Source organism: Botryllus schlosseri, chromosome 4, assembly GCF_051294905.1.
Source record: "Botryllus schlosseri isolate E-star chromosome 4, Bs_hap1, whole genome shotgun sequence".
In the NCBI taxonomy this organism is placed as follows: Eukaryota; Metazoa; Chordata; class Ascidiacea; order Stolidobranchia; family Styelidae; genus Botryllus; species Botryllus schlosseri.
Window position 1 is genome coordinate 26,233,855 of NC_137239.1, and position 26,870 is coordinate 26,260,724.

The window sequence follows — 26,870 nt, forward strand, 5'->3', positions numbered from 1 at the left end:
AGGCTACTGTTTTTGAATTGCCGCTTGTATCTGATGATTAGCTTGGGACACTTGTTGCTAACAAGTTGTTTACCGGCAGCGCAGCCAGAGTCATCGAGGTTTACTGAGTAATTCTTGTTTTTATGGTTTTGACACCTTGTCTCAATCAAATCACGATAAGTGCGCCCGGGCTGTCCTAACTTTATCGCGAGGCTAGTTACTGTGTTTGGTTAGCCCGGGTTTAGCCTGCGTGCAGCGCGCGATATTGCCGATCCGTCTCACCTGAGGCTGATTTCTTTGACACGCTCGAACACGCTTGGCTCGCGGTTTGCATGAGCCGTATAAGGATAAGAAGAAGGTTAGGTAAAGGCACAGTAAGGCTTCGCAGGATCAACGCATTTCTCGCTGGGAAAGTAGCATTGTCATTTGATAGATAAAACTGCTGTTGTGTGCCTAGAGGTGACAGGTGTTTGCAGACAGAAATTAGGCTGTTATATCTTCATAATTTAGGCTATAAGGATGCATCAAAACGGGAGAGTGTTAGCATAGCATAGTCGGATTAGTATCCAACACTCTGCTGCTGCATACCTGGAATTGTTGGTTTTGGGTATGTTTTTCGACGGGTTTACACTGGTATGCTGTCCCTAGATTGACGCATAGATTGTTGAATAAGGCATTACAGATGAGAAAGCGTGCTATTTGCTATGGCCGTGCCAGAAGAAGTCTCAGATATCTAAGAAATCTGCGTTTTGTCGTAGAACTTTCGTGTTTGTATACATTAAGTGCATTTACACTTCACACTAATGGCATTATTCACTCCTGCGATCCATAGCATACGTATTGTGCACAAATGATGATTCAGTGGGCACATTGTAAGCGGTTTTGTCAGCAAATACCAGCCCAACCTCACGCGGAGCATTCGACATAGCCTGGGCAGACAACAGACATGCTTAGTTCAATTACGTAACAAAGCCGTAATGCTGCAAGCTGTTGAACTAGCATAGCTGGTATGCAGATTTTAGCACTAAAAGTTCCACTTGACTTGTAAAGGAGATACTGTCTTATCTTAGTACAGGTGGGATTTCAGCGTAAGTTGGCGTGATACTGTCAATCGTTCAATATATTTTTGGAATATTATCAGTGCGGTTATAAATCCTGATAATGACGAGATTACAATGCTATACTGTCGAGTTTAAATTGGGATCTGATGGTAGCAATGCAATGCCATATACTTTTTCTCATAATGACCGATGATTGATGTCTTGTCGTGATTATTTGTTTTAGATGCGCCCAGTAGGGTCCTCGAGGGCATAAACACAGCGCAGATGTCAATTAGACAATTATCCATCAGGAAATTGTTTGCTAACCATTGGGTGGCCCGGGAAATTTTGTGAACTGATTTGATACATCCAATATGCTGTTCTTATTCGTATCTCCGTACCTTAGGGTTGTTCAAGAATAACTTTCTTTATGGATCCCGAGAATTCACTGATGAACCGAACATTCTCCAATGTCCATACGCGTGTGCATTACAGTTTCCGGCAGGTCATTCGCGATGATACGCAATCGTCCATTACGTTTCTGACACACGAAACCACCGAATTATCTCATGATCTGTTGTATTGGCGTGTGAGAAGGGCGTTTGCAATGCTCGGTATTTCGTCATAAAGCGTGTGATGTCGGAAAAGGTATCTGCGTAATTCGTAGTTGTATGATAGTATCTTGGAGTATTGCGTTGTATTGATTTGGATTTTACCGCGAGGTCAGCCTTTCTTTGGCTTCCGTTTACTACGCGTAAAACGACTGCTTATCAATTGGAAAGCGACATTTCGCTTGTTCCGATATCGTCAGCAACATTGTAGTAGATTTGTGCATTGCTAACTTCATTGAATAGTGATTTGATTACAACATTATGTAATATCCGTTTTCAGTGTTAAATAGTTAGAATACCTTAATTCAAGTTTATATGTGGCAGCGTGGCATATTAGGACAACTATAGAGAGTTGTAGTTTGGCTAATTCGACTAATTAGAGTGAAATGTGATTCTAATTCTAATGTAATTTCGGAAAAACTGTAGCTATCATTCGAATTGTATTATAATTTGGGAATAACTGTGTAGCTATAATTCTAGTCTAGTCCAAATGTTCTGATGCCTCGGTCCTCGCTATACAATACCACAATAGCGATGATATTATTCATCAATAACTTATCCGAAGTGTCAAGTTGCGTATGAATCCTTGTACTCGACTGATTATTCATCGCGTTTTAGCGAGTATTATTTTTCCCTTCGTCTCGATTTCTACTCGTTCACAAAGCTAGTTTGCTATTTCAAGCCCTCAAATTACGAGGTTTAGAGAAAATAAAAGCAAAGTTACACCAAGCGTGACAGGGTGACGCATCACTAGCCGCGAAATCGTAGATTAAATGGACTGTGTGAAGACGATTTGCCGTAATGCTATAGAAAGCGGTAGCGTATGGTCAGCGCAAGACTATAGAGTGAAAAATTACTATAATTGTGGGTTCTGTAAGACTTGGACATCTTGAAAATTTTCAGCTTTTACCAAGTACATTGGAACTAGAATTATGGCTACAGTTTTTTATCCGAATTAGACTAGAATCAAAATTATAAGTACGGCTTTCTCAAGTTACATTGGAATTAGAATTATAGCTACATAGCTTTTTCCAACTCGGATTAGAATTGCTGAATTCGCGAAAACCCGAACATCGGACGAAGTTCGGTTCGTATCAAATCATCAGAGATCACTCTCGTAAGCATGAGAGAATAGAAAATATCTGTACAACATGGCTTGGGATCGTTTCGAACATTTCACAAATTAGAGAAGAATTAAAGCAAAGAAACTTGATGATAAATTAGATTAGAATTACATTACCGGCATTTCACTAATTTTTCAATTAGACAACTAGAATTATGGAGTCGTTCAAGTCTGTTGTGTATTGCGGCAGAGAGTGGGCGTGTTTGGGGCGTGGTAGCGTAACAGTAATATAGCCGGTCTAATGATAGCTGTATACAGCGTGTAGGTCCTGAAACTGAAGTTAGTACATAACCACACTTGATAAATATCTGTCAAAGGAATTCGATTATCTTGTTGGTATGGACGCGATTTAGATGTCCTTAATAATACCCGTTCTCAAGGAACTTCTGTAGCTAAATAACGGACGGATTAAATTGTAGGTTTTGGTGAGATGCTACGATTCGACCTTACCTAATAGTGAGTTAAGCGATTCTAATTGCAGCCTAGCGGTCGACTCGTGTCTCGAGGCGCATACGCCTCTATCAAGGTCTCTGTCGAGTCTCTTATTAGTCGGGTTTGTTTGTAAGCAGAAAATAGCGGTTCAGGATACGATTTGAAATTTAGGAATGAATCATTGGCTCCTACCTTAGCTTCCGGTGGCTGGCTTGTTTGCATGTTGTCACGCGCGCAGTCACTAAGGTGGGCGCTACACCCGAGAAAGGACGTGGCTTTGGAAGAGGTTCAAATTTTGTGCTAGGCTGTTTCAAATGGTGTGATTGTGAAGTTGTGAAGCCACCAAACTTGCTCAAACTACGAATCTAGTTAGATGGCGATCGACTAACCGCTGGTATTTTGAGTAGTTATTAGTTATGGTTCTAGGTGCGTATTTTGAAAAGTGTGTAGTTCAAGTTGCGTATTTTGTAAATTTTGTAGTTTGTACATAAGTCTGTATAAAACAGGTATAAAGCAAGTATGTGGAGGTATTATGTAGGGAGGATATGAGTGATTTCATAACAGTTATGACGGTTTGAATTGGGATCCGATGGTAGCGATATAATACGCGGAGGTGGTCAAAGAAGTTATCGTTAGTAGGCCCACTCCAGTAGAAGTAGAATTAGATATGTCCAAGGAAAAAAACAAGTATTCAATGTCTAGTTTTTATTATGCAGGTAGGATTTTATATCAGTTATCATGGTTTGAATTGGGATCTGATGATATCAATGTAATTGATGACTGATCGCTTCTCGTGATGTCATAAAATTGCTAACGAGGATGTATTGTAGGTAGAATAACAATAATATCCGGGATTTTATAATCTGTTGGCGTTTAAAGCTCTGTGGTACACATTCAATATGAAATTGAATATATTGCTCAATTGTGTATCGAAGCTCTGTACAGTAGATATGTACCAGTTCAACAAAACCTTTCGGTCATCATAGAGCGATGTGTAAATTCTCGGATGTTCCTTCTGATCTTGGCTTTACAACAGCCACGCGCTTTCTCGCCTGGCCAAGACACGTAAACACCGGCTTTCTGTGTTTATTTTACTGGCGGACCGCGCTGACAGACGATTTCACGGTCGGCCGCTGCGGAGACGGATTCCGGTGGATTTTGGCGGCGATAATCGCGCTTTGTTTTGGTCCGGTTGCAGATACGCGCAGCGTGGCATCTACGTGTCCGCAGCGGTTGCCCGACATATGAGCATGCGACACAATGGAAAACGACAGTTCAGCATGGAACACATCAGCATGCGTCACTTCAGCATGTGATTGTATAACCCAAAAACTTACCCTAACCCTAAACATAGCCTAACCTAACCTAACCTAGCCTAACCTAACCTAAACCCCAACCCTAACCCAACCATAAATCCAACCCTAACCTACCCCTAACCCGTAATTTAACCCACATGCTCATGTGTCGCATGCCAAATTGTCGCATGCCGAAGTCTCGCATGCTGTAATGTCGCATGCTCATATGTCCACGGACCGTCCGCAGCATAATTGGACTGGAAACTTTTCAGCTAGTCAAAGTTGGGTTCATTAGAATTAGCGAATTCGCAGAAATCTTGGAAATTAAATTAGGTTCCGAATGACTTAAGTCCAGTTCATATCAAATTATTTTCAAGCACGAAAATGGCAAATATATGTACTGTAGCCTACGTGTACAATTGTAGAGCTTCTTGGAGGTACAGAACTTCAATATACAATTGAATAGTATATTCATATTGAAATGAACCCGACTATTTTCGGCTGACACTCGTCAGGGGTAATCGTCAGCAACTAGTAGAGAGTTGGAAGGAACATTGTATATCAACAATCGTATCACAAAATATGACGTCACCAGCATGAAATTTCGAATGAGAGAGCGTTCAATGTACTATTTTTAGGCGGTACACGAACTCCTTTTGTTGACAGACCAACCAAAACTCTGTTTCCAAGTTTTCGAGAAGTTAGTAATTCTTCTTCTAATTTAATTTGACAAGCTATAATTCTAATTCTAGTCTTATTTGAAAAAAAAACTGTGTAGCTATAATTCTAATTCTAGTCTAATTTGGAGAAAACTTTAGCTGTAATGCTAATATAATTTGGATAAGCTTGAAATTTTCCAGTTGTCAACTATTCTCGAGGGCGCGGCGCTATTGTTGCGTGATGAACGCGCGAATATTCGATTGTTACTTTCACGAAACCGCGCGATCGCGGTTTATTTTCGTCGCGCCGTTTATTTAGTAATGTTTAGATTTGGCCAGACACAATAACTCCGCGCCTACTGAACCCGAAACATTCAGGTGGCACTGCGCAGGGATGCGAGGTAGCTGTTGAACGCGTACATTGCCACAGTGGCTTGTAGAGTGATTTTCCGTCGCTTATTGGTTTACAAGGGGATTGCTTCGGGCTTACGCTCAGCTTTATCAATCATATTAAAAGTGTTTCAGTTCTAGTTTTAAACTTTTAGGATTTACTGTCCGAGTGATGATGAGGTAATGGCGCTGCGTTATTAAATGACGTAAATGTGACGTTTACACGAGGCTCTACCCTGTGCCTATTCCAGATTATACGGAGACCATTTGGAGTATGAAACGATCGGGAGTTATTTCTTAAGCGGTAACCGATAACCCTGCTCTGAACACTCGGTCCGTAAAATTGATGCGCCAGATTAGTCAATTGCATTTGACTAGAGCTGGGCGCAATGATTCGAGTCGCGTGCACGCTCACGTATTCGATTTTGCCGATCCCAATTTGTAACTTGATTCTAAAAACTTGGTTCGCAAACGGTTCGGTTTCATCAATCGCGGTTATGAGCCTACGCGTCTTTCTGATATGCGGATGGATTCGCGTGCATGTCCGCCGACAGGATGTTGTTCATACGTTGCGTCTGCCGCGTGTTGCGGATTGCAGCGGTGGAATATTTGCGTAAAAATCTGCCGCGCATAAGCGTGTCCGACGGGCGATCCGTGCTGCGTTTGTATTTTCGAACACCGCAAAACCATTTTATTCTTCCAAAATGGTCAGGAACGAAACAAAAGTAAAAATTGCGCGTCAAAAACTCTAGTTAATTCGGACAAATACTCGCGATTGTTATCGGACAGTTTATCGTTGGTTTATTAGCAAGTTTTATCAGTTCAATACACCACAAAAAATGCGATACAATGAAAAGATAGGAAGGTGTCGAAGCGACTTGGTTCGTTTTAACACAAGATTAGTTATTATAGTAAAACAATGACCTTGACCATCCATGCAGTAACAATCGACATTGAACTCATGCAAGGCCGTGCCAGCTTCATACTCGCTTATAGTCCCTAGCGCTGTCGGACCCATCTGGAATAGTTGTGACGTAATATCGATTATGGCGTCACTGACATGCCCCAATCATTAGTTGATGGCAATTGTTCGCCGACGCGATGGCTTTGACCCATGTCCGAAACATTTCCTGCATAAACTGTTGGCGTTTAGATAAGCAGTCACTCAAAGCATTGTCATTTTTACGTTGCGATGGACCGATTTGACTTGAGCCGTCTCGCCTTTGTTTTTCTATCAATCGGTCGACAGAAGCTGGTTCGCGTAATCCCGGCTTCAATTACCTGCTGCTCGTAATCCCGCCCGAATCTTTCCTTCAAACTTCAGCTGCACGCGAACTTGCTTGGTTCGCGTCGGTTGCATCATCTTTTCTTCGAGTAGAAGAAGCCACGCGTATAATTTCAAATCTCCGGTACACGACCTGTATTCTTACACAAGTACATACGCTGCGTCACGTAACGCCAGCGCACTAGAGTCGAGCACATAATTGCGTAGCGTGCGCTTTCGATGTTGGTTGTTTGTTTGTTAGCGATCGCGTTTTCGGCTAAACGATTTTTCGTGTTTTCCCGCATTTGCTAAGTTGACGAAGTGGGTATATCTGCTAATGTCTGAAGAGCGTATTTGGATGCTTGTTCGCTGCAGTTTCTGTCCAAATCAGATTGGAATTACGATAATAGCTAGAGTTTTTCCAAATGATATTAGAATTGAAATGCGCAAATTCATTCTCGTAAGCACGAGAATGGCAAACGCCCGTAGTCCAGGCGTAGCTCGTTTTGCACTGACCATGCAGTTCGCTTGTAGCATTCTCAGGACAACCAGACATTAGAATCGATTTAAAATTAGAATATAAAAGCGTTTTACAAATTAGATAAGAATTACCATGTTCAAGTTTGATAAAAACCATGTTAGTGATATCTGTTATAATCGAGTGATATTTGTGCGTTTTCCGTCAATTTTCACGACAAGCAAGCGTCCAGCAGTATAGTGTCACAAGATTTACTGCCGTAATAGATGCGGGCTGTTCTCGCGGACATTAAGAGTACGCAGAAAAAAATTAGAGGAAACATATGAAAATTCAGCGTTTCTGCATATTTTTAGAGTGTTTGATCGGAAATGATTGAGTGCGTCTTATATTGGAGAGTAATTCACTGTTCATAGTTAGCGAACACGTATGTTTGTATCGGGAGATGCTCCCGGAGGTGCAGAACGACAGTACACCATTGAATAGTATATTCATATTGAAATAAACCTGAGTATTTTCGGCTGACACTCGTCAGGGGTAATCGTCAGCAACTAGCGGAGAATTAAAACGACTTATGTAGGCTATGTCAACAATCGATCACCGATTGCAGTCTAAATGTATTTGATAGCGCGATCTCGTGGCAGTTCCACATTAACTACCGTTACTGGACTTACACTACCGGGAAAACCGACTTCAATTCAGTCACGTTAATTCGCGGCATCATTAGCGGCAACGTTTAATCCAATTTGGAACTCGAAATCGTAGTAATATCGATGGAAAAGTATTGCGTCGCGCCGTAAATTTCATTGAAATGCAATTTAAGCGCGCGTTATTGACCGTGCGTCATCGCGCACTAGCGATACATCTGCATTACCCGTCAACTGCGGCCTTCCTCGGCCCGGTAATGGCGGTTCATTTCAGGTTGTAGCCTAGATTCTAAGTTCTCGTGACAGGAATTACCTTCCAGATTGGCCTTCGTAGAATGTCGAGTCTAGACCGACTGTTTTGCATACTGGTACAATCAAGCGAATGCAGACATCTTACGTTTCTAGGTTCCTATTGATCAAGTATTGGTAGTAGCGCGTGTTTTTCAAGGCGATTTCGTCCGTTGGCTATTATTATCAGATGGGGTTTCGCCTATGTCTTGATACAGTCCATAATCACGGCGCAATTGACAGCTTGCTGCGAAATAGTGTGTGATTCGAACGCGTGATCAGCACATTCACTTTGCAAACTGACCTTGAGACCGAAACCGTCGGTCAATTATGCGTTTTCTTTAGACTAATTATTCTCACATTTTTCACACAAACCTAAGTGCGGCATCGTAAATATTTTGAGGCTTTTCAGTACAGTTTAAACATATAGACAATGGGTTGTTACAGAATTATTTGTGCTTATAAGGGTTCTGAATGAGTTACAATTAGGCCTGGGCTCAATGATTCCAACAGTGAGAGATTATTTTTTCAAGTACTGGAATGGCATGGTCCTTGCCTCTAATTGCGAATAGTTAACTTATCAGCAAGAATTATAGTATCGATACTATTTTCCACTGTGGAACCCTGTAACCCTCGATTGGTGGTATCATACCATACCAAACATATAGTACAAAGCTACTCGCGTTTGTTGAAATAACATTTATTTATGTGCGTGCAATTTGAGTGCGTATCCGCACGCATTGTGCAACGCCACCCAAATGGGACAAGTAAGCCTGCTAAATGTCGCGAGTCCGCAAACGTGGATCGGTATTTTTGTTTGTAGCGCAGATTTAATGTTGTTGTTTCAAGTGCGCACTTAACGCGGTCGAACTTAATACAGACTGTCGGGAATCCGCGTTTAGCTCTGTTGGCGAGGCTTGGAATCTTTGATACGATTAGAGATTTAATACTGTATTAACCCGCTTATGTGTATTCTCTCTGTTTTTCGCAGCTTAAACAGTTTACAGACCGTGACAAGCGGGTTAAGATAAAGGAGACCATCCGACTTCTGAAGCAGAGTCTTCAAGAAGGAGGTAAGAGCTTTGAATCCGTTTGGGACTTACAGATTTTTGTAGTTTTACGAGATCTTTGCCCATTGACGTGGCCGCGTTTTTGCGGAGTGTACCGATTCGCGCTTGGGTTTCGTAGCGTCGACTGGCCAAGTATATGCAAATTCACATCTCGCAGTATAACAAGCCGTAATATTATCTATATAGCACATTTTTATGACCTTTGCATCATAAAGAGTGGCGTCGATGTTGTCATGAATGCAGCTTCCATTTTGTGCGACAAAATCTGAGACAGCATTCTACTCAAGCATATATATCGTGGCGACTTGATATCATACTTTGAACCTGTACGTTTTTACAGAAACAACGCCCACAGCCGATACCACCAAACTCCCAGACAGCGCGGGCGGCGAAGACCTAGTTTCGTCCGAGGTGAGAGAACCGAATTGAATCATTTAATCAGCTCCTGTCATTCTCTCATCGTACCGGCTTTTATGTGCATTGGCTTAGAACTAGAATTGGAGCTACACAGTTTTCACAAATTAGATTCGAATCAGATTTACTAAATTCGCAAAAAATTGGAACATCTAAACGTTTTGCCAATCAGATTATAATTAGATTACCTGCATTTCTCTATAATTCGTCTTAATTAGACAATTAGAATTATCTAGTCGTCCAATTGTGCTCAGAGGCGTACGTATTTACGTTTGCCTTCCGGAAATAGCTGGACTCGCTCGACTTTGTCCGTGGAAGATCATATTAGGATATTCATTGCCCTTACTGAGGTATTCTTACGGAAGTTCTTGGGATGTCTGTAGGAACCTCTCGGGGTGTTTTTAGATGGTTCGCTTTTCACGAATATACCGTAACGAAAAACGACGCGCTACTGCGTACGCCCTTCGCCTCTGCTTAGTTTTATACGCATCTATTCACCAGACATCCATTTGCATTCCAGAAACCGCCAGCCGCCGCGTCATCCCAAAGGTCGTCTTCGCTGAGAAACCCAACTCCCTTCAACCATCCAGCCTACCCGGTAGCCAGAGCGAGTTCCTTCAACTTCACCAGGCCGAAGGATTTTATCTTGAAAAAAGTCGACAGCTCGCCGTTACTGACCAAAGCGGGCAGTTTCAAAGAGTACGCAGACTCGCTAAACAACAACGTACCAAAGCGTACAGCCAGCCACAACAAAACAGCGTCTCCTTTCCCGTTTTCGGTTAAACCGCCTGTACCTACGACAAAAAACGATAATTCTTCAACACAAAGAGTATCTGTGACACAAACTAGCGGCGATACAGTCTTTAACACGCCCGCAACACCGTTTTCTGCTATAAAACGCAGCGAGAGTACAAAAGAAAACCATTCTAGCGGATATTCCCCGATATCTGTAGTACCAGGGAACGTACGAAGGTCGAAAAGCATCCTAGACCGAATTTTGGGACAGAAAATCGACTCCGAAAAATCGCCTTACAAACCCGATTTTGGTGTTGTAACCGAACGAAAACCGGTTGCATCTCCGGTTAAAAGCGCCTCTCCCACCCCCACGCCTAGAAAACGCGTGTCTCGCACGGAAGACTTGGAAATATTACCGAGTCCTGCGCGTAGAACTCTATCGAAATCCGACCGGCGTAACTCGCTAGAATCTAGCAGCAGCGAGGAATCTTCGTCAGTTTCGAGCGATCAGGTTTACGAAGTCGCCGGATCCGAATCCGAGTCCGAGTCCGAACTCGAACCAGGTGAAACGTCGCCCACTTTGTCCGAGATCGTAGAAGCCAGCAAGGTCGAGGTTGCGCACGACGAGAGTTGCTCGCAAGAGGCGGAATCTTCGCACGCGGAAGAAGACAATCGCGATATCTTATCTGATAAAGCTGATAACATCGAAGAGGTAACACAATCAGATAAAGCGGATTATATTGAAGAAGCAAACGATTCAGATAACGCTGATTACATTGAAGAAGTAAAAGAATCCGATAAAGCTGACAACGCCGATTGTATTAAAGTAAACGATTCAGATACAGCTGACAACGCTGATAACAGTGAAGAATCAGATACATCGGATAAATTCGAGAAGGAAGTTGATTTGGTCGAGACAGTTCAGCCTGTTGAAAGAGCGGCGAAATCAAAACGCGTAATACAGGCGCCTGTGACGTCACATCCTGTCATAGAAACGGAGACAGCCGACTTGTTCCACGTGCACATAGTCCGTCCAAGCCCGCGGAAAACGGGCGACGCCGCGAAAAAGCGCACGATAAAAGATTCCAAACGGAAATTATCGGAAAACTCGAAAAAACACGAATCTGAAGAAGAAATGGATCGCTACTCGACGCGAGCCTTGCAGAACAGGATCAGCGTGAAAGCGCAGATTTCCGCCACCGAGGAAGGGAAGATCGCGCGGGGCGCGAAAAAAAGCGAATCGCGCCGTGCGCGCGATAAAACCAGCAACCCGGCTGGCGATGACCTTCGCAGCAGACTACAGAAGTACAAGACTCAAATGAACGATGATCTAGAGAAGGAAAGAGCGCCGAAACGTAACGGCGACGTCAGAGTTAAGACATCTAAAGAGAAAACCGTGGTCACTCTCGAGACTACCGCGCCGAAAAGGTCTGAGATCAGAAACGGATCTGTGAAAGTGTCTGTGGTTACAGATAGAAAGACCCGTGTGACCAATAACCAAGCTGAAGACGGGTTAAAGGTCAGATCCGCGCGGCGCGCGAAAAACGAAGACGCGGCCGCGATCACTCAAGCCGAAGACAGAGCAAAGGCGAGATCGGCGCGACGCGCGAAAAACGAAGACGCGGTCGCAAAGCTGGACAAAGCGTCCGAGATTGCGACGCGCGAAATGCGCGACATAACGGCGCGCGTTTCCGCGAAATCGCTGCGCTCCAGACCGCACAAAGAAGATTTGAACAATAACGACTCCGCAGCGCCCGCTAACGGCGTGGAGGATAGTCTCAGCGGTTGGTCGGCTCGGCGGAGAAAGCAGCGGGAGCAGAGGAACGAAGGAGGCGAGGATGTGAAAAAATCTACGCGCGGAGACGATGACAATGAGGAAGGCGTAAAAGAGAGAAGGTGGGTGGGATGGTGATAGTTTTAGCGGGAAAGTTCGCATAAGTAATGTACCTTTTATACGACCGCAAATAATATAATCCCAGTTCTACATCACGATAAAGATGATTTGGCATTATTCCGAACAGGGTTTTTTGACCAAAGGGCCATATTCGATGTGCAAATGATCGTGCAGGCCGACTCGAAGCACGCAGAACAACATTAAGTTGAATAAGTCTGCCGAAAATGCTCCACTTAATGTTAGTTTTAGGTGGAAAGTTGTTTGGAATATGCGTTGCCTTTTCATTGCCATCGAGTCGACATGCTTGCGTGCTTATTTCAGGGAGATACGAGCCACGATGAAACATCAGCACTCTTCGCCGTCGTTAAGCGGGATGGACGGGTATACGCTTCACCTGGACCTGAACGGGAGCTCGCAGTTTAAGGTGCATCCGAAAGAGGACACTCTTGAAGAGGTAACGTTACTCAATTACAACTAGAAGTTGCGATTTCTAAGTCATGTTGAAACTAATTTATGTGGACTTGGAAAACGATGTCATAGCTAAGTAGTTTTGAGCAGTGGATTTGGTCACTGGGTCGCATACTTTAAGGCCTTTAAGCCGTCAATCGAAATATCAAGTTGTATATTCGCGATTAACAGGAAACCACTACTGACCCTACAATCAGGAACAATTTTCAAAAATATATATTCTGTTACCGCGACGCAGGGGCTCTGCAAACATCCTAGAAGTACTTTATCTACAAAATTCAAGTACAAAGAATATATGGCTTTTCGTAAGAGTTTGCCAAGTAGGAGTAGGCGTTGTTTAAACTGCTGAAGTAGAAGTAGTTCGTTACTTACCAGTGATCACTAGGGCGGTGTTCGAAAATGATTTTTTTTTTCAAATTGAACTGGTTACTTGATAAAATTGTTAGGTTGCCTAAATAAAGACTGCACACCAATTTTGGTCCGATTCCAACCTGTATGGAGACATTGCTTTAGGAGAAAAAGTTTGGATTTATTTAATAAAAATTAATATATATTTTTCAATTCTACTGGCTTACCCCATGAAATTGCACCGAAATTGGTGTGCAGCCTTTATTTAGCCAACCTAACTATTTTGGAAAAATAGCGATTTTTGGACTCTACTTTTCCGCCCTTCGCGCTCGATTTATTATTGGTCTTTCGCGAAATCAAAGTTGCATTTCTGCAGTTTTTCTTACTTTATTTTTTTCATAGCAGCAAGCGGCTGACATCGTAGAAGATAACGACGAAGGTTTGGTGGCGTCCTCGGATGTCTGTAGCGAAAGAAAATCGTCCGCTTCATCATCTGAAGGTAAGACTTCCGTTAGCGCTGGGATACGCAGGCCCGAAATTAATCGGCGCTTAATTACGAACGCGCTTCGCGGCTCTTTTGTAGTACGCAGTAATAAAAAGCGGAGAACATCGAGCGTGGTGTCTTTCAGTATGATGTCCGCATGAATATTTTATCCTCGCATTACGCGCGAGTTGAACCGATGTGCGCGCGTCTTAGACGGTTAGCGTGGCAGAGATGCTTTTCGCCTTGTTTGTGAGGTTTTGAACTCTCGGGTTGCGGAAATTAGGTGATATTTTGCAGTCTGTAATACTGTTGTTAGATGTCAAGCTGTTTTGCGACCGCGTGTTGATCAGCTGCGTGAAATCGATTGTTATGTTGCAGAAATAAAAGCTGCACACCAAAATTGGCTCGATTCCAACTTGTTGATGTGAACGCACAGGAGGGAATTTATAATAAAAAAAAAAACAAATTTTACCTTCAACCCCATGAAATTGTTGAGTTGTCTAAAAAAAAACGATGCTTAACAAATTTGACGCAATTCCAATCCGTAGAAACGAAGATATTTCAGATTTTCATCAATAATTCTGCGATTACCCACCGTCCAGACTATTTTTACGAATCTAAAATTTTCAACTGCAATCACTTCCGCTTCTACGGGTTGGAAGAGAGCAAAAATCGTGAAGCATCGTTCTTTTGAACAACTTGGCCACTTCATGGGGTTGACGGTAAAATTTGAAGAAAAAAAAACATATCTTTTTATAATAAATTCAGAATTTTCAAACTCCTGTGCGTTCACATCTGCCAGTTGGAATCGAGCCAAATTGGGTGCGCTTTTTTTAGGTAGCGTAACAATTTAATTAGTTAATCGCCGGAATCCGGAGAAAAAGTTATTTTTGAACAACCCTAGTGATCAGTAACGAAGTACATCCTCAAATGGTTGTGTGTTTTTTTGACCAATTCTAATTCTACTTAACAGTTTTCAGTTCTCTAATCTAAACTAGATCTAAAATACTTAGTTTCAGTGTGCTTTGAAATCACTACTTGTGGAGATCGATCGATTGATACAGTTACGCGTAGTGTGTTTAAGTCGCACCCATTTGTATTGCGAAATGACCGCATTTCCGAACTTTTATCAATCTTGGACGGGTTTAATATAAAGGTTTCGATTTTCGGATAAAAACACTCAACTGACGACAAGTATCAATGACCCATCAGTCCGAGGTAATAATGCCCTGTCTTCGCGTATTTACGCAGAAATGATGGGTGTCTAGAACAACAGCACTTTATTGGAATTATTCATAAGCTCTCGCGAGGTATCGATTAGGGATTTTATTTATATCAAAGGGCTTCTTGCGTGCTAGCCGACGGGTTTGATCGCGAGATGCGTAATTCGGGTATAGTTATCAACAATCTTGATGTATGTTGTCCCGTGTTTGTTGTGTGTGATAAAGGTTTTTATGTTTATGGGTCGTTAATGAACAGCTCTGCAAATATGATTGAGAAAGCGTGCACTTATGTTGAGTTTCGTGTGTGTGATGTGTGTCAATACAGCGGGTTATCGGCAAAATAATTTTGCGACTCTCGTTACGTCACTGTATACCTTTTTGTGTGATTTGTGCATCCGTTACCTTGAGAGCACCCCTATTCTGGAAATAAATATACAGAGACGCGAAATCGCGTTTTGATAAATACTGCGTCTTGGCACTCCACGGTAAACAGGCTTATACGCATGCGTAGTATTAATGATGCTATAAGTATAGTATTAATACGGGTGCCTTTTCCCATTTTTTTGCACAATGCGGGACTGTTCGATGTTTCGTTGACTCATCCATTACGTGGGAGTGATTCGGTTTTTGGAGTGGCTTTCGCGATCATTGTATAGCGTCCCGTTCGCCAAGGTGGTGTATTGTGCTCGGATATTAATAAACGTGCACGTGCGATGATTTAATTTCATTCAGTTGATTGAATGGGATTGTGGGTTAATTCTGGGATGTGTCGGTAACTTCGTTCTCGCGAATATCGGTATCGTCTGGCCGGAATACGTAATCGTTTAGGGCAGAGTCTACATTCTACAAATTGACCTGTACTATAACTTTGTACCCATGTCCCATACACGAGAAGGGTAGAAAACACTCTTGGACGCGCGGAGTTAATCTAAATATCTGGCACACGCCAGTGCAACCAGACCCTAGACCCACTTCCCTACGCTTATTAAGCCTGAACTTGAATTACCTCTTGTAAAATAGCATTCGCGATCCTAACCCGTCCGGTCCAAAAATTTCGAAGTTTTAAATTCGATGCAGACTTCATTACCTTGCAACGGTCATATCGTTCCTAAGCCTTGATTAAAAGTAGGCTACCACAAATTCACAGTCAATTCTGTTGAGCTACTTCGCCGTGTTCTTGCGGCTTCGCGTGCAAACAATAAATACCTGAGCATTGCATTAGACTTGTTTTGATCGTCAACGTTGTTCCGCATTTTACAAGTGCGCGAACTCGGTTTGACAATCTCAATGTCAGCGATTGGTTGTGATTGATAAGCGATCCATCGCCACTGTGACGTCAGTTGTCAACGAATGCTTCCGACTGAAATCCTTTGCTAGCGGAAATGTTGCTTACCGCACGTTTGCCGGGGCTGCGTTATTCGCATCCATGAAAGCTGTTAAGAAAATGTGGTCAGTGAAGAAATATTTCCATGATTTCGAAGTATACTTAAGGTAAAGTTTGGCTTCTCGCACAACTTACTCGAGTGGTTATATTTTAGGCTTCTTCAACTTCTTGAACAGCGTTTTTTTGGCGGAACTACTGACTTCTAAAAATTCGGATTTTGAATATTAGAAAGTAGATCTTGGACTAGAATTTTACTGCGCAACTTCTATCTCTAGTTCAGCAGCAACGCTGACACTTTGACCGCCTCTGTTGATAATTATGGGTCTGTTGCCATATTGACAAATAGGATTCACGTATTTCACCCAGGTTATGTATGCTATGCTGGTCGCAAATTCCGGAGTTGCATAATAACTTTCAGTGATGGATTACCGCCCTTGACCTTTTCGTACTAGCTTCACAAAGGCCCTTTTTTGAGAAAAAATTTTAGAACACGGCATAAAGTCCCGAGTCTATGTATAGACGGGATCGATCAAGTATAACTTGCGTCAAACTGCGGGCTCGCGCATGCCCGACGCGTTCGCCCCCTTATACAGCACGCCCTGTCGCAAAATCAAGAGTTACAATACGAGATTTTCGATCATAATCATCAAGACTATCGGTATTTTAAACGCACAATCGCAATATAAAGTGATGGTGGCAGGGTGTTGCAACTTTTTAAATGCGAATGTACGTGAAATAATGTAATGTATATAAAATTTGTATCTTTGTGATGTTAGCAGAATTGGACAACTAAATAATCTAATAATAATCTAATTATATAATCTTAAACTGATTCTGGTTTTCCTGAAAATGCTACAGGAGAACTGTCTGTGCGAATCGAGCCACGCCTGGTGCACAGACATTTGTCATTTTCGTGTTTGTGAGAATCAATTCTGGTTTGCTATGATCTGAACTTCGTTCGATGTTCAAGCTTTCGAGAATTCAGTAATTGTAATTCTAGTTTAATTTTGCGAAAACTGTGCAGCTATAATTCTAATTCTGATATAATTCGGAGAGGCTGAACTGAATATTTTCTAGTTCTTTAAGTTTGCTCCCTAGTCACATTGTAACTAGCAGGATTGTGATTCTCCTTGAGCGAAATGTTTTTTTTTTTCAATATGATTCCATTTACTTGGCTTGTGTATATGGTTCATAGTCTCGATTTTCTGGAAGAATCGCGTTACGAAAACGCGACTCATATCAGCTGCAGATTGTGAAAAGCTTGGTTATTTTTCCCCCGCGTCCATTTCAATTAACGCCCGTTCTTCATTAGTTACATAAGTGGCTGACTACTTTGTTACATTTCCCGATGACGTGTGTTTTGTAAAATAATACCATTGTGACAGTACCTTTCTCTGTATACCGACGGCGTGCGTATAGTATTCTATTGTGTCGTCGATATGTATCATTGTCTGTGCGTGACTTCTGGACGTTTGGTAGCCCGTTCAATGTACTGTATTGGACTAGACATAAATTTCCCTGTTTATCACTATGCCACTTACGACTGAATTAGTCCCACGTTTTCGTAATTGTAACATGTTTTCAAATGTCGTGATCACCCGTCACTGCAAAGTCCTTTTCTCAACCTGTCAAATCTTGTTGATTCCGTCCTCGATAGCATTTTTACGGCTCGCGTTACGGTTGAAACGTTGCGGGCGAATTGAAACGATCGTTTTTAAGCATTAATCGTGACCACCGCTTTTGGGGGTTGACGCATCTAAATTTGTTTTGATGCATCGCCACGAAATTGTAATTTGAGATTTCCCCGAAGCTAGAGCGTTGACAGTGTTTTGGTTTGGCCATCCGAAATCATTCCGATATGCTCTGTTTAAGGGTTGCTTTGGTCGTAAAAGTTGACCGATTGTGTTGAATTAAAGCGCATCGGCGCCCTATTGGTCACCACGGGGCTTTACGGCCGTTCCCATGGAAATACGCCGCGATTTCGGCTGTTTAGAATCGGTTTGTCGGGTTTCTTTGACACAGAGGTGGTCGGGAACGAAGCACTTCTACTTTTTCTGAGCCCTCAAGCCAGTTTTCATTTTTTAGCTAGACCTAGCGCCTTACAGATCTACTCACTTGGAAATCGCTAGTTATACTTGTACTCGAGTTGAAATTTACGTTATTTCAACTTGAGTATGAGCTATAACTACTTTAACCGTGTCTGCCAACAGTATGCGCAAAATTGACATTGAAGAGGGTATTTCGCAATCCTCATTATTTCGATTTTCATTGCAACGTCTTCTTTGTTGAACTTACGTTTGCAACACATTGCTAAGTGCGGCTTACTCTCGGACGGGAATAACGGCAATATTCTTTGTGTTTGATAGTTTGCGACTTAGTGCCTTAATTCTATCGGTTCAGTTAAGCTTTTCGAATATACCTTGTAACACATTGTTTATTGAAGCAGACTTCACTTATCATTTATCAATATGCCTACAAATAATGCACTTGAATAATGGTGTATACTCGTATTGATATACAGTTGTTAGAAATCGTAATACTTTACTAGTGGCTAATGATTACCCGTTACTAGTCTCGGTCGAAATATTTGGGTTTATTCCAATATGGGTGTATTATGCAATTGTTTACTAAAGTTGTGTGCCTCCCAGAGACTCTTCAAGTATAAATAATACACAATATGCATGATACTGTCATTACGCATTGAAACGGGCGTAGCTATTATAACGCAAACGCGTAATTTCGCAGGTAAAGACTTGGATTCAGCTGGTAATGCCTCTGTAGAGAGCAGCGCAGCGGAAGACAAGATGGCCGACGTTAAAACCGACGCTTGTGACGACACAGTCGCCGACGAACCGGAAACTACGCCGGATGTTGATGTAGAAAAAAGGGAGAGCGTAAGCTCTCTCGAAAACGAGAGAGACGACGATAAAAAAGAAACCGAGGACGAGGCCGAGGAAAAGAGTGAGTCGGACGAGGAGAAAAGTGTGGAAATAGCGGCAGACGTTGTCAGCGACGAGCCCTACAAAGAATTATCGCTAAACAAAAACGATACCGTGTCAGAATCGCCACAAATTGAAATCGATGACGAATCGCCCCCTCTGTCTCCTTATAAATCACCTGCCGCTACAGAGGAACCACAAATTCATACCGTCGAAGCAGCGCAGGTAGAGGTAACACCACAAGACAGCGTACCCGAAACAGTTGACGTGGAAACAACCGAGGATAAGCCAGAAGATACGCCGGACACGCCGAAGCCTAAATCCCGCAAGGCCAAGAAAAGTAAGAAAGAAGAAGTGAAGGAAGAACCGAAAGGTATTTGGCGCATTTGCGTTTTGCTATGATGGATTAACAGACGAATATGCAATTTGTTGTGGATCTTTTTAGCGCTTTGGATTGTAAAGTGCATAAGACTTTGAGCAACTATAAACTTTTCAACTTTTGTAAATTAGATTATAATTAGAATTATAGCTTCACATTTGTTTGAATTAGATTAAAATTTGAATTACTGAAGTCGCAAAAACCTGGAAATTGAATGTAATTCCAAATTATAAAGAACTACAACAAAAATCAAGTTCATCCATACAATCATGAAAATGGGAACTATCTGTACGCCGAGCTTGGCTCGTTTCGCACTATACAGTTCTCCCTTCGTATTTTCAGGAAAACAATTAGATTAGAATTAAAATGAAAGCTTAGAAACATTTCACAAATGAAATTTCGCTCTGATTAGTCTGGCACGCACAGTTGCACAGTGAATTAATAGTACCAGAAGACACCATAAAAAACACGCTACGTATTGATTAGGGTACGGACGCGCTTTGTCTGCAAATTGCGCGTCTCGGTGTAACGTTTGCCGCTTTGTGTTGCAGAGGTAGAACCAGAAACGAAATCGAGCGATCAAGTCGAAGAGACGCCGGTTGTCAAAGAGGAAGATACAAAGAAAAATATATCTCCACCCGCGAAAGAAAAAGAGGTCAGTATACTATGGTGAATGTTGATTGAATCTAAACATATTTAACGATTTCAAGTCGTAGTTTGTATCGGTACAAGTATCAGGTTTTCGTGAATTCATGAAGTGTGTACTATTCCATCAGAGGGGGCCAGTAACTTAGTCCATTTTAGTGCATTGTAAAATTTGGATTTTTGTGAAGAGACAGTAGCAGCATATTCATATTCATCAGAAATGGTCGGTAACGTAGTACGTCTACTATCTTCAAGTACTCAAATACGTTTTGCGTTCTTGAACTGCTTACTTAAGGGATTATTATGATTTTGAACTACTTTTTACTCTTATAGCTGACAGTTTTCCGGGCCTAGAATACTTACTGTTTACTGACTTTGAAATTTCTACTTTACTTGAGTAATGACTAGTTGTTAAACCATCAACCATCCCTGTATTACACTCAGGTCTAATCGTTTATGATTTAATAACAGCTTGTGTTCATTGCTGTTATATAACCCGTTAAGATGGATGCCCGCTTGCGATAATCTACCATTAAATGGTACGCGATGTGTACCTTACCATTCCGTCATTCTCTTGTTGGAATGCCTTTGATGCTATTAACAGAAATGATCGCCGTTATTGATGGGCGCGTGTAGGTTTTTGGAAGCGGACACTTGACACCGAATTAATTGGTCTTTGTTGCCATTCGCGTAACGCGCGTTTGGACGTCACAAGGGGCGTTTTGTGCCACGAACAATGGCAATGTCGAAAGCCACACGCTGATCTGATGTTCGTCCTGCTGACTCTGTTAATATGTAGCTAATTCCCATGTCGATTCCTCGTTTGTTTTTAAGTAGGGCCATCATTTTTGACCTAAAATTGAAACTTTTGATATTAAAATCATCAAGTATAGCACTCCTTATACGTAAGTATTGCTAAGTTTCATATCTATTAAATCTGTTACACTGAAGAGTTGAACTACGCACCAAGCTTTCCTTTACATGTTTCCAACGATGCTCCGTAATTAATGAATTTGAAATTGTAATTGCAATGGATTTGCATCAATGCGAGAATTTGTTTGATATTCGAGAGTTTGTGTGTCGTATTTATGAGGATTTCATTTTCCCGGTTTGGTGACGTTTTGCCTTTATTTGTGTCGACGCAGGAAACGGACCAGATGCGTAACCTGGAGTCTATTTCGGATATCAAAGTCCTGGAGAAAATGGTATGTGTTCAACTTATTGGTTGAGCTGGTTCCGTTTTCGGTTTTTACGCGTGTTTCGGCCTGATTGTAACGCGCTGAATCGTTTTCGTTGCAGCTGGACGCGACCGCCGAATACGAGCAGAGACGGCAAATTAGAAGCGCGATACGGGCTTTGAAACGCGGCGTAAAACGTATGTATTACTTGTCTATTCAGGCGCACCATGAAGGTCGTTAGGAACAGTCTTGTGTAGTGTAGTCATCTGTTTGCGGTTAGATTATAATATAGTAATAATAAAATGTAATCTAATCAAATAATTAATGGATTTGGTGAAAAGCTCGTGTACGCGTGCCATTGGTCGATAAAACGCGAAGCTATTTCGAAAAACTACCACACTTCTCTAATTACCATACGCTGTAAATACATGGGTGGTTAATAGGTGTATTTAGTTGGTAAAATAGGCCTATTTCGGTGGTGAATGGGTATCTTTAGGTGACAAATAGGTGTATATATAAATATGTAGGTGGGAAATAGGTGTATCTTCCAGGCTTCCGCCATAGCGTAAGTTGTTTTGTTGTTTGTGGTATTCATGGCCTTTGTCGACTACTATGATCATGATTTCAAACTACTTGTACTTCTAGGTAACAGGCCTAGAATACTTACTTCTTGCTTACTTGGGAATCGCCACTTCTACTTCTACTTGATTGCCAACTATGACTGATTTAACCAATGACCACCTTTGATTAAGCCATCCTATTTCAGCTGTTATAACCCGCGAAAGCGACCCCAGCAAGAAAGCCTCCATAGCCAAGTTGAGGGCCGACTTGCAGGAGACAAAGAAACGCAACGAGTGAGTTCCTTTTCCCGCCGAAATCTTAACCGCAATTCCGTTATCCGCTTTTCCGTTTCAGAACCAAATCTTCAACGACTGCGTCGCGAGATGGGACGAAAGAATCGAGAGCGTCGTCGAGGTTGACAACAAAATCATCAGGTTTGTTGGTTGGTTGAATCCGTATTTATTAGAGCAGACTGCGCATAATTATCGGCTTTTAAAATAGTTATTGGGCTCTATGAAATGTTTTGCCTGCAAAAGTGGAAGTAGACCGAGTAAATGTGTTGCTTAATTTCCCAAAAATTACTAATTTTAAAAATTCAAATCGAAAAAAGATATAGTCGGGGGGCCGGGGCCCAGAAATAGTTTTGGCTAAAAAAATGCCCTAGTAGCAGAGGAAGTCCTCTACAAACTAATACTTGACTAAAAGCAGTGCAAGCAGGCAAATTCTACCCGAGTGCCCCGGAAAGTGGAAGAGCCTAATTACTCTAACGCAAAATACCCCTTGCTAACTTTAGAAACGCCAGTCTATATCTTCTATACTGCTACGCGCGACCGTCATTTAGTACCAGCTCAGTCACCGCCGGTTATTTATAGCGTTGACAGGTAATGAAGTGGTAGATACGGTGCCTTCCTGCAGCGTTATCAAATGCAATCGTTCAATTCCCATAAGGGACTATTTTCATGCGGGTGAATAGCCTTATACGCTTTATTCCCGGGCCAGGTTTATGTTGAGTTTACGTCAAGGGTGGCTGATAAGGTTGTTAACCCGTACGGCGCGCGTTAGATTCGACTTGATTGCCTGTTTTGCGACGGGTCAAGGGTTCCTGCATAGGTAATTGGAAGGCCACCTAGAGCACTGCGGTTGTAGAAGAGGATTTCGTTGATAGCTAATGAGTTGACAGACACTGACTGCACGCGCTGGGTAACGCAGACGCTTGCAATCTGTGCGAGATTATTGCATGTTAATTGAAGCAGTTTATTCGGATGTAGGTGCGGATTATAGTGAAATATTCAGGCCAGGGTTGGGCGGCAGGCTCGGTATCGTAATAGGAAAGTTTGTGGTGGTCTGTGGTGTCTGGTCGCGTGTCACCATCGCGTCATTTTACTTTTGCAGACAAGTCTGCCACCGACCTCGCTTCTAAATATTTGTTGAACAAAACGGAGAAACCATCCACGCGTATGGCGGCGTCTGCCGGCAAAAAGAAGGTGAGTACGAACGATATTTTTGTGTTGTTTGGCGGGGTCCGGATCTGGTTACACCCGATTTTATTGAATTTTTCAACCGATCACAACGCCGCAAGTTTGCGATCAGATGAAAAGATAGGAGGTTGTCGAAACGACATGTAGTCTTTTTATGAGACACCCATCCAGGCGAGTATGGGTCGCCAACTCAAAACGGGTCGCGGGCCACTTTCAAAATTTCACAGAGGCCGCGGGCCGCATGTATTCAATGGACTTGAAAATAGGTCACACTGTTTAGCAATCACGTTTCTAAAACTTTACGTCAGTACAACGCTGTGCTCTCTATCATGGGCGACGGGCATAGCACCACTAAAGAAATATTAGTATACTTGAGAAATACCAATGCAACAAAATAATATTATGATCATGACTTTCATTGCATTGTGAACTATGAGCTGCGCCCGATACATGACAACATTTTTCAGCGACTAAAGGATCGACGTCGGGGTTAGCTAGACATGGTGCTCGCTGGAAAACTATATCCTCGTAATGCTGGGTCCTGTGGGCATCCGAAGTCGTTTTCCAAGCGTCTCGGTCTTGGCAGGCAAGGCAATATCCCCGTTGTGGCATTCATGCCAACTAATTCTCCCATCACGGGATGCTATTATCTTCGCCGAAACCGTATCAGCTAGTGAGGAATAGTGATGTTGGGCGACCAACAACGACAATATTTTTAGGCTGCCATCAATTTCATCACTCAAAATGCTTCAACAAGCGTTGTAGCGAGTCCTGTAACCCTAATTATAATGTGTGAAATGCTGTGAATCTTATAGCTGTCCAACGAAGTCTCCGTGTACGTATAGTTAACGAATGTTGAGTTGATTGAAACGAGTGTAACGTACACTAATGAATGTTGTAAAACCGATGCGAAGTCGAAAATACTATGTCGCGCAACATTGCGTAGTCAGTAGCAATTCGCTTTTACCCAGGTGGGCAGCATCTTCGACCGCGGCGAAGAGGAAGAGGACACGAGGCGACGCAAGCCCACGTCGCGTATGGCCGACGTGGAGAAGCGTCAAGCGGAAAGGCGGCGGGAGCTGCAGCGTAACAGATCGATGCCGGCCACTTCGTCGAAGGACGCGCGCAAGGCCTTCGTGGCCAAGCTGGAGGCCGACGCGCCAAAGTAAGTGTAGGAAGGCTTGGGAGAATACCGCGTGTAGCAAGTCGAAGCAGAGTTGAAACTAGGCTATTTTCAGTTTTTCCGAATGAGATCGAATTAGAATGACTAAACTCTAGACTAGAATTAGATCGCCGGTATATTGCTCTAATTATCGCAATTAGACAACAAGGGCTTCTATTTGTCCAAATCTGCGTAAAACTGAATCGCGTGCTCCGAATTCGAATCGAGTGTTAATTGTAAAAGTTCGTAAATGCCTTCTATTAATCGCCGAAACAAGGCTACTTCGAACAATTACCATACTTCACGGGTTACCCTGTAAGCCTACCCTATAATTACATATATGGTAAATGGGTGTATTTAGGTGGTATTTACCAGATTCCCACCGTAGCTTAGGGTGAAAATAGTCTTTGGCTCTTTCTGGTGTAAAGTTCTGTTTTAAACCCAATTCTGAGTCAAATACGCCAGTTCTTATGGAGATATTTATAATTTCCAACACATGCAGAAAAAATAACTACTTTACACCTCCCCAAATCCATATTTGCTGCGTGCGAAATCGTGTTCATTTGTTCAGCGTTTAAATTACTATAGTACTGGCCTTAGCCGTGACTGATCCCGTTTTTTTATGACACAGATCCCAGCCTAAAAAAGTCGGCCGCAGCCCCACTTTCGTGGTACCAAACGCTAATAACGTGAAGCAGCTACTGCTGAAGTGGTGTCAGTCGAAAACGAGAGGATACGAGGTAAGCCCGTGCCGCGCTCATCCACTTTGCGATGTTCTAATCACGATTGCGTTCTCTCCTTTTTCAGCACGTAGACATCATGAACTTCTCCAGCAGTTGGGCGTCTGGCATGGCGTTCTGCGCGCTAGTACACAATTTCTTCCCTGACGCTTTTGACTACAGCAAACTCGACCCTAAGAACAAAGCCGAGAACATGGACCTCGCATTCAAAAAAGCCGAGTGAGTATATAAACGGGCTTTTATGCCCGCATCGATGTAGAATAAAGCTGCGTAATTTGATACGTTGGTTGTGTAATTGGTCGGGAAGCCTTGGTGTTTCGGAGCGCGGGGCAGTGCGAACCGCGAGTGTAGCGTTTTGCACGTTTGCATCATCGCAAAATCGCTGTAGGATTCGATGGCTTGTAGCGGATGTAATCGTTAGCGATTCCATTGCGTAGGACAGATTTTTTAGTGTGATGCATGTACGCACAGTTGGTCAAAATTGTCTTAGTTGGTACTCCTGGTAGAAGCATTGTCGTAAATGAGTACTCGATGAGTCGTAAATGAATTATGAGTAAGTTAGCGTAATTTAAATGCATTCACAATTGAATAGTATATTCGTATAGAAATAAACCCGAATATTTTCGGCTGACACTCATCAGGGGTAATCGTCGCCGAAATTAAGTTTGTGTAAAGTTCATGTTCTTATGGCCATATGAAAATTCGAATTATAGAATTAAACAGATGGCTTAAACTCAATGCACTGGACATAGTTTAAAATCATTACCACTCTTGATTATTAAGAGCGAGAAGGCAAAAACTTATTTTGGTACTCCAAAAAGTAGCAATACTTGAGGTACCGTGACTGAACTTGCATCCGGACCCGGTGCTCCGAATGACCAAGGTATTTCCGACCGCCTGGCACGCTCTGTACGACGTACAACACACAGCATATTGCCGATCAGGAATGACCGTACCTATAATTGTAGGTTAAGAATGTTAATTGCGAGAGAATTGTGGAATTGTGATTCGGGAAAAAATGGAAACCTGTTTCCGGCCAGATCTCTTTTTTCTCTTCGCTTCCTCTCTCACTTTATTAACACCGAAATAACCCCGCTCTTTCTCTATCCCGGAATCGGAGCGCGCTGAAATCGTTGGTGGATTTCGGCGCAGCTGCAGCCTTGTTGCGACAAAATGAGAATTGTGTGAATTCAATTGATTATTATGTGCTTGATATGATGCATCGCGGTATAGGGTTTTGATTGAATTACCGCGGTACTGTAAATTGAGCGTATATGCAGACTTTGACAACGTGAAAATTTTCAGCTTTCCCGAATTAGATAATGATTAGAGCTACAGCTACACATTTTCCAATTAGATTATAATTAGAATTGCTGGATTCACAAACAATTGGGAATTGAATTGAGTTACGAATTACAAAGAGCTTATTTAGTTACAAAGTATCAAATCAGATTCGTTTGAATTATGCCACCGCGAATTAAGCGCATACAATGCAGTCTTTGACAAATAGGAAGTTTTCGGCTTTTCCGAATCAGATTAGAATTAGAATTACTGAATTCGGAAAT

The 26,870-nt window shown here is 42.4% G+C and overlaps 1 protein-coding gene across 4 annotated transcripts in view; it reads left to right on the forward strand.

Annotated features, from left to right (window-relative positions):
* The window catches only part of LOC145437615 (uncharacterized), a 73,558-nt gene that overhangs the window by 42,853 nt on the left and 3,835 nt on the right, over positions 1-26,870 (forward strand). For 3 of the 4 annotated variants that reach the window (XM_080314886.1, XM_080314888.1, XM_080314889.1), the window contains 15 exons: positions 9,195-9,276; positions 9,614-9,684; positions 10,208-12,318; positions 12,638-12,770; positions 13,535-13,631; positions 18,969-19,535; positions 20,093-20,196; positions 21,332-21,391; positions 21,486-21,561; positions 22,131-22,218; positions 22,280-22,359; positions 23,318-23,409; positions 24,375-24,568; positions 25,197-25,305; positions 25,373-25,524. In XM_080314886.1, coding sequence (XP_080171012.1) covers positions 9,195-9,276; positions 9,614-9,684; positions 10,208-12,318; positions 12,638-12,770; positions 13,535-13,631; positions 18,969-19,535; positions 20,093-20,196; positions 21,332-21,391; positions 21,486-21,561; positions 22,131-22,218; positions 22,280-22,359; positions 23,318-23,409; positions 24,375-24,568; positions 25,197-25,305; positions 25,373-25,524 — 4,016 coding nt within the window. The remainder of the gene's footprint in view (positions 1-9,194; positions 9,277-9,613; positions 9,685-10,207; positions 12,319-12,637; positions 12,771-13,534; positions 13,632-18,968; positions 19,536-20,092; positions 20,197-21,331; positions 21,392-21,485; positions 21,562-22,130; positions 22,219-22,279; positions 22,360-23,317; positions 23,410-24,374; positions 24,569-25,196; positions 25,306-25,372; positions 25,525-26,870) is intronic. The other variant, XM_080314887.1, reaches the window with a different exon arrangement.